At 36.1% G+C, this 9,117-nt stretch overlaps 1 protein-coding gene across 1 annotated transcript in view; it reads left to right on the top strand.

Annotated features, from left to right (window-relative positions):
* Positions 1-277: 277 nt before the first annotated feature.
* Positions 278-9,117, top strand: part of LOC106079674 (uncharacterized) — a 23,855-nt gene continuing 15,015 nt past the window's right edge. The window contains exons 1-2 of the mRNA XM_013240874.2: positions 278-760; positions 6,447-6,536. Of these exons, the coding sequence (XP_013096328.2) occupies positions 672-760; positions 6,447-6,536 (179 nt within the window). The 5' untranslated portion in view covers positions 278-671. The remainder of the gene's footprint in view (positions 761-6,446; positions 6,537-9,117) is intronic.

Here is a 9,117-nt window from a genome sequence, read left to right as displayed (position 1 = left end):
TCTTTCTTTCTTTCTCCGTCTCTCTCTCCTCTCTTTCTTTCACTCCCACACTGCAACCCCCTCCCATTTAATCTGAACATCAAATAGTCGTAACCTCTTGACGACGGTCCTCCTACTCAAAGAATGAAACTGACCCCAGAGTTTCCCTGCGATACTTAGCGCTGCTCTTGTTGCTTCTAAAGCTTCTCACAGCCTCAAGAGCTTTGATTCGGACAGGACCAGTACTGGAGAGATGTCATGAGGAGGAGGGGGGAGTCTGAACGACACACACTGACACACACACACACATATAACCTAAAGACATTCATAAGTCCAGTCATTTCCTCGGACAGCGTGCACTATTGCATTCTAATTACGCCAATCACAGCAGAGTTCAATTGTATATATGTGTGTGATCGTCACCGACTGTTTCATTCATTCTTGTCATTATTAATAAGACTTGAATTCTAGAAATCATAACCATATAAATCATCCTTATTAAATTATCTGTGATAAGTGTGATAGTTATTTGTGTTGTTTTTTTTAAATTTAAATATACGCGAAGTTTGTTCTTTAACACTTTGTTCAGCACTAGAGGACTTTGGAACTTGTGAGTGTCTGAAGGATGTTCTAAACCACGTCCTATGATATATTTATTGAAAAGTCTATTCCACTTCTAAATAAAACTCAAAATGAATATATTATTTATGACGGTTGTGCTCTCTTTAATGACACGTCTGGATGCTATGTTGGCCAATATAGGACTGGCTGTGCCTGCAAGGTAAGGGTGCTTAACTCTGTCGGTAATCTTTGAAGTCAACTCAAAAAACAAGTAGCATACAAAAAAAAGTTTAAAAAAAAATGCTCCTATACATCTGCATATCACACCGTAAGAGCAATCAATCCGCCTCAATAGTTAATGTTTATTAATTAAGAAAAGAACACTTTTACCAAATTTTCTCCTAACCCCAAAACCCGACAAAAATCCTGGTTACGCCAATGTATAAATGTATTCAAAGTATCGAAGATTCTAGGCACAATGTAGTCATTCAGATTTGGAAAAAAACAACAACAGTAGTCTACAGTTGTATTGATGATTTTCAAGTTTGAAATGTGAAGGACGCTAAATTAAACTGAACTGTTGCAAACTCATCAAACAGGAAATCAGCTCCAAGTTTAACAATATCTCATGGCGTGCCAGTTCATCTTCGCATCCATTCTTCCACATTACCGCTAGTTAGTGGCCTTTTGTTTTTAAATAAGTTTTTTAAGTTATAGAGTGCAAGTCTAATGCTTCTTCCTCATCGAAATTAGTTTGTGCTACCAACGGAAGATCTTAGAAATTTTGAATCTGCAGTGTTCAAAGGTAAAATAAAAAACTTATCATGAAAAAAAACAAAGAGTAAGCATAGCTTATCAACACTTACTTTATTGTGTATTATGTCCTAAACGGTGCAGTATTTCTCGTTCTAATTTTAAAACATTAACCCGCGTTTTAAGCTAGAGTGTATGTAACAGTGGCTTGGATTGCTGTACTATAAGGAACTGCTTTCCATCAGGTTTATTGTCATGTTAACCAGCCCCCAATTTTCTTTTTTTTCCCCCATGTCTCTTCAAAAACCATTGATAGTATTAGTATTAACGGGGTGGGGGGGTGGGAGGAGAGTTTGGTTTACAATATATAAATGTCTCTAGGGATAGTCCTGATGGTCACGATTAATATTTCGAAACATCTTATAATTATTCAATTTTTTCAAAGCTTAATATATTCTTTAATTTTTAATATTTAAAATATTTAATTTTTAATTAATGTTAGCACACTTGCTAATTCACTATCGTCATGTGATATGGTGTATTGACTAACAAATATTTAAAACTATATATAATCTGACAAAGTAGTTACTGTGTAATAGTGCGTAAAGTCTTCATCACATTGTTTTGTAGTATTGTGTAGAAAATGTTTACTAGAGAATTTTAAGCAAACAAAAGAAACATCAAAGTCAATGTATGTTACACAGTTTTCGTGCTTGTGGTACTCTAATGAAAGGCGAAAACGAATTCGAGAGCAGGCTTATAACAAAGATCTGGAAGATAGAGAGATGTCTACATTGATCATTTAATATTTTCTTACTCTGACCAATGCTTAGTATTTGGTTCATAGTTCTTAAAGAAAGCTAATACCATTATATTTAAACAAGAATCTCTGACCTGATTTATTACAATTGCCATGAATATTGAAATCTGACATGAAAACAAAGCCCCACAGACTCAAGACGAAATAATAGACCTGTTGGGCGATGCAGTGCTAGTGCTGATAAAAATATCGGTACTTTAAGAGGTCATAGCGGCGCCATTTTCTCTTCATTGCACTTAAGTCATATCAAAAGTTGAACAAATTACTGAAATTAGCTCCAAATAATGAATAATGCACCTGGTTGCATGTGGTCTCCGACCGAGACAGCTGGAGGTCACTTACAGAGGCCTCAGGATATATATAATTGACAGACGTAGACGGCGAAAAAAATCTAAATCAACCAACGGCGGACAATGATTATGCCTGCGCTGGATGTGGCAAAATACGTAGGCCACAGCCGGGGCTGCGTAGTCACTTGAAATACTGCACTCCTCATTAATCTTCGGACTCAAGAGAAGCCTTTTTGTCATTTCTGTACAATTACTTGACAGATTTCATTGACATAAAATATTGTCATCATGTTTATGTCGTAACTGCCCAGTTACATTTCAAGTGCAAACGACAAAGGGTTGTATGATGCCACAATTATTCTAGTCGCATGTGACCCAGGGGATATTGCCATAGCATATTGTTCAGATGCAATCATTTAAAAAACCTTTCATAACGACAAATCGAGTCTGTGTAGGAGATTTTGATGTTTATTTTATTTTATTATCAACAGTTACATTTGGCTGTTTTTTTTTTTCATTTTATCACTACATTTTCTAAACAATGTCCCAGCATGCCTCTTATTTCTCACTTTGTCTGTATCAATTTGTTAAGATTAGCGGTCACCATCAAAATTTTGATTGATCAAAAATTATTTAAGAATTTCTATGACACAGAGCAGCTTGGCTTCACATTGTGTTTTTTTCCGTTGAGCGAGAAACAGCCAAAAGGTTAGAACAGTGGTTCCCAAACTTTTTTGTCTCGTAGACCCCTTGTTATGTTTTCCTGTTTTCGGTAGACCCTCTGCCTCGGTTATACGGTATTTCATTTTTGAAAATTCATTAACGTCAAATTTTACGTTTTTAAAACTAGTTTCTAACAGAATCGAAAAGTAAAAAAAGTAATTTAAAGCTACATTTTAAGTCATATCTTTTTATTAATAAAATTCAGATTTAAACCAAAATAATAGTTACTACATATTACACACAATCAACAAACACACTAGACACGTTTTGTTATAACAAACAACCACAATTAGTGTCATGGTGGAGAACAACACTTTATTATATCGAACGCATGCATCTTTGCGCACCATATCAACAACATACAATCAACAAACACACTAGAAACGTTTTGTTATAAAGGGTTTCCAAGCTCAGCATCCCTTACTTCGGAGATGAGGTTTTATTTAAGATTTGTTGTTCTATGAAGTAGTCCTTCCAAACATTAAATATTAATTTGTCCTAAGTATCATACTATGTTGTTGATATGGTGCGCAAAGGTGCAGGCGTTCAATATAATAAAGGCTGCCTGGTCGAGCGGTTTGCGCGCTGGACTGTCGTTCGGACTTATCGATGGTCCCGGGTTCAAACTCTTCCCGCTGCCATCCCCCGTCGTCCTGCGGGAGGTTTACATTTTTCACTTTCGTAGACCCCTTGGAAGTCTTCGTAGACCCCTGGGGGTCTTTATAGACTACTTTGGGAATCACTGGTTTAGAAATAGATGCACTGGTTACTGACTTTGCCACTTCGAAGGCCAGAAAAATGTTCGATCTATTTACAGTTAAATGATGGAAGTAGAATTAGGTTATAGTTTGTATCAATATTGAAAACTTATCTCCTAAAAGTGCTTTAGGAATGTAAATGTGTAGAGTGTACAATTTATAAAACATTTCTTTATTCACTTGAAACATCTTTAAGTCATTTAATTCTGTTAGGAAATTGTACAAACATTGACTTCTAAGGCACTATTATTTGCCTTAGTCCTAACTGAATCAAATGACATTGTTACTAATTACTGATATAAAAAGATACACCACTTGCATTGGAACGTCTTTTGATAAATATACCGATACTTACAAATTATTTAATTGTTTTGTCTCACTTTACATTTATCTTTTTTGGAAGGGGCCCCATCAAAATATTCTTGAACCCGGGCACACGAGTACATTGCCACGCCACTGCGTATATTATAAATTTTTAGTAGTTAAAAGTTAGGCAATCAACTACTGAGTACCGGCACCTAATCATTGAGTACCGGCACCTAATTTTTTTTTTACAAAATAGCACTGTATATACATATATATATATATTTGGGATGTTGACTGGGATGTTGACTGGGATGTTGACTGGTATGTTGACTGGGGTGTTGACTGGGATGTTGACTGGGGTGTTGAATAGGGTGTTGACTGGAATGTTGACTGGAATGTTGACTGGGATGTTGACTGGGATGTTGACTGGGATGTTGACTGGAATGTTGACTGGGATGTTGACTGGGATGTTGACTGGGATGTTGACTGGGATGTTGACTGGAATGTTGACTGGGATGTTGATGAAGTCACTCTATCTGTCTGTCTGTCTGGTCAAAAGTTTATACACGTTATTTCTCCTACACCCAATCTCGGTTTAAGCTGAAATTTTGCACAATTATTTCTTTTACCTGACAACACAAGCATCAATAAAATAAAATTAACCAATTATTGGTAAGTAATGATTTTGTTTGGTTACTTGGTATCTTAAACAAGGAAAAGAAAACGTACTTGACAGATGTGGTGGTACAAGATGAATTTGTCCACCTGAATTAACATTTTTTGACTGGAATGTTGACTGGGGTGTTGACTGGGATGTTGACTGGGATGCGGACTGGAATGTTGACTGGAATGTTGACTGGAATGTTGACTAGGGTGTTGATTGGGGTGTTGACTGAGATGTTTACTGGGGTGTTGACTGGAATGTTGACTGGGATGTTGACTGGAAAGTTGACTGGGGTGTTGACTGGGATGTTGACTGGGATGTTGACTGGGGTGTTGACTGGGATGTTGACTGGGGTTTTGACTGGGGTGATGACTGGAATGTTGACTGGAATGTTGACTGGAATGTTGACTGGAATGTTGACTGGGGTGTTGACTGGAGGAATGTTGACTGGAATGTATACTTTTGGAATTGTTTTGGGACGTTCCTGAACCCAGCGAACTCTAATGGTACTAATATTGGATGGGGAAAGTAAAAATGGTTGGTCGTTGTTGTCAGGGTTATGTTAAGGCCTTAGCTCGTTTGCCCGGGCCCCTGACATTCAACCAGGCACCTTCTTGATTGCAATAAATAAGTGACTCACTGTTGACAATGTAAATGTTTAATATGACTTTAAGTTATGATGAACATTATAATATTGTGGATCTATTAATTAAATAATAATTCTACACCTTGCTGTCCCACAACGTATACATTAATATTCGAAACCACAACACAACACACTGCTATCTCTAGTCACCAGCGTAGACTTCCAATCCCATACTAACTCCCTGTAGAGACATAAGAAAAGACAAATTGAAAGTTCTAGTCCCAAAACACTAAGGCAGCGAAACAACTGCGAAATGCAGTAATGCCTTAAATACTCACCCTAAACAGGGGAACACAGAAGAATTTCAAACACACGTTACAACAGCATAATAACAAAACCACTCCATAAACGTACAAGCAAGGCAACGAAAAGAAAGTGCGTTCAAAAATTGTGCACTTAATAAACATTGGTGCTAGAATGCCATAATCTACGCACCGACAGTTGTGCTGGCCATAGAAACAGAGGACTTTTGTATCTTCTGCCCTATAGATCGCAAGTTCTGAAATGGGTTCTTCACCGTTTTTCATTGTTGTTATTATCATTAATACATTTTTAAATATTATTTTAATGATCAATTTTATGGTCTCTAATTTTGTAGAGCGCTGAGAACATATGCTTTTTATCTCTATATATTTGTTATGGCAGTAGTTTATGTCTGTTAAAATGTCTTTGACATTGGTTATATTCGGTTATAACGTCTATGACATTGGCTATAAGGTCTATGTCTATTTACCTGTAATATTGTTATCCCATGTCCTTACTTGCTGACATTTAAAAGTACACACGTGAGGACTTTCAATGCTACACAAGATTTGATCACGTCACAAAGTTTCATCGCTAGTTACAACATTCACAAGTAATCAGATTTTATCTCCCCTCACCTCTCTTTCCGTTGATTTTTTTTTATCTTTTATTTCCTCAAAAGTTTCATTTCAACTTTTTACAGAAACCGATGTCCAAAAGTGGAATACAAACGTGTTAGTTGCTTGGAAACGTCGAGCAATGGGAATAATACAAGAAATGGAAATGGAATGGCGTAAGTATCATGCAGTCCATACTTTAAACCAAAAAAATAATTTTATTTTCAGCTTTGCCCTAAATTACTTCCACATTTTTAAAGATAATTCTGTGCACACTTTCAAATTCTATTCAATGACAAGTCTAGTTTCCCTTTTCAATGCCATTCAAGAGTCAAAGGCGGACCCAGGGCTTTTGTGTGTCTGTGTTTGTCTGTGTCTGTGTGTGTTTGTGTGTGTCTGTGTGTGTGTGAACCAATGAGTTAATGTTATACTGTATCTTATGTAACAAAAATGTCTCTTATAAAAAAGGTTTTTGCTCAGTTTCGAATAATTATTTATATATTAGGTCTAATGGACCTGACTGACCTAACACTCATAATTCTTCTCTCATGCGGTGGATAAAAAAAATATGAACATGAAACCAGGTATTATTTACCTTGTGCCTAGATCAACTGATGCCATTTTCACGATCAAAACGGAGCGGTTTAAATTTTTTTTTTAAAGAAAAACGATTCACAGTTTCAACACATTTTTTGTATCCTACAAAGCCAACAATTGTCACTTCCTTTTACAAGAGCGAAATAATTCTACATTCCGTTCGCTCCAACTTAACTATATCTGTCTGTCTGTCTGGTCAAAAGTTTATACACGTTATTTCTCCTACACCCAATCTCGGTTTAAGCTCAAATTTTGCACAATTATTTCTTTTACCTGACAACACAAGCATCAATAAAAAAAAATTAACCAATTATTGGTAAGTAATGATTTTGTTTGGTTACTTGGTATCTTAAACAAGGAAAAGAAAACGTACCTGACAGATGTGGTGGTACAAGATGAATTTGTCCACCTGAATTAACATTTTTTAAGCATTTATCTTCACCAAGATACCCCCTTCTCCCCTTCCCCGTTCACAACTGGCCCAGACAAGTGATAGGATCAGAGCGCATTGGAAAAGCTAAAAGCTAAACAAAAACAATAGGTCAAAATATTTATAATCGCATTTTTTATGTCCTGGTAAAGTTTGATATATTATAACATAACTTATGCAAACTAATCAAAGCTAAATAAAAATGTTAAAATTGTTACACGAATTTACCAAAAAATAAATAAATATAAAGAGAGGGTAAATATAAAGTGTTTTGAATAATAGAAATTAACTAGAGAGGTTGAAGGCTCCCCCCTTCATCCAGCTGTTAGCTCCCCTAGCGGTGTCTTACGTTTTCCTGCCTATGAGAGTTAGAACTCATCTTTTCTCATAGTAAAAATGTCAAAAAAGATTTAAAGTAAGGTAATAGGTGTGATCACTAAGATTATCACTGTACCTTTTTTTAAAATATTTTTTTGGTCGCACAAAAGTTGTTAACCTAACGATGTACAGCCGTCAGGAGAATTTCGACCATTCTGGCATAAAAGATTCAAGAATTACGTTAACAGAGACTTTTTAAACAGCCTTTTTCAAAAACATTTGAGTGCCATATTGTTGCAGACGCTTCTCGCGAAAAGGGCAATGCTTATTATTAGAATATAACACGACGTATACACTATTTTAATGTCAACAATTCATAATAATGTCATTTTACTTCGTTAATTGTCAAACATGAACTGAGAACTACAAAATACAACTTTCTTTTAACATTGAAACCAAAACTCATTGGGCTTATCATCCCTCCTTTTTCCATTTCTTTTTTTTTTTTGGGGGGGGGGGGGGGGGTCAGGACGTCGTATCCTCTTTCTTAGAGAAACTCTGGGCTACAGTTCAGAGCGGGCGGATTAAAGTTTTCCAAAAATCACAATCAAAGGTTTTGAATCCTCCGTTAGCCACTGTGATCATTTGAACATCTATGTCGTAGCCAGTGAAAAATGTTGAACCATTATAACATAAGCCTAACCTTTAGTTCCCATTACAACATAAGCCTAACCTTTAGTTCCCATTACAACATAAGCCTAACCTTTAGTTCCCATTACAACATAAGCCTAACCTTTAGTTCCCATTACAACATAAGCCTAACCTTTAGTTCCCATTACAACTTAAGCCTAACCTTTAGTTCCCATTACAACATAAGCCTAACCTTTAGTTCCCATTACAACTTAAGCCTAACCTTTAGTTCCCATTACAACATAAGCCTAACCTTTAGTTCCCATTACAACTTAAGCCTAACCTTTAGTTCCCATTACAACATAAGCCTAACCTTTAGTTCCCATTACAACTTAAGCCTAACCTTTAGTTCCCATTACAACATAAGCCTAACCTTTAGTTCCCATTACAACATAAGCCTAACCTTTAGTTCCCATTACAACTTAAGCCTAACCTTTAGTTCCCATTACAACATAAGCCTAACCTTTAGTTCCCATTACAACTTAAGCCTAACCTTTAGTTCCCATTACAACATAAGCCTAACCTTTAGTTCCCATTACAACATAAGCCTAACCTTTAGTTCCCATTACAACTTAAGCCTAACCTTTAGTTCCCATTACAACATAAGCCTAACCTTTAGTTCCCATTACAACTTAAGCCTAACCTTTAGTTCCCATTACAACATAAGCCTAACCTTTAGTTCCCATTACAACTTAAGCCTAACCTTTAGTTCCCATTACAAC

This window comes from Biomphalaria glabrata, chromosome 12, assembly GCF_947242115.1.
Source record: "Biomphalaria glabrata chromosome 12, xgBioGlab47.1, whole genome shotgun sequence".
Taxonomy (NCBI): Eukaryota; Metazoa; Mollusca; class Gastropoda; family Planorbidae; genus Biomphalaria; species Biomphalaria glabrata.
This window is presented reverse-complemented; position numbering and strand designations above follow the sequence as displayed.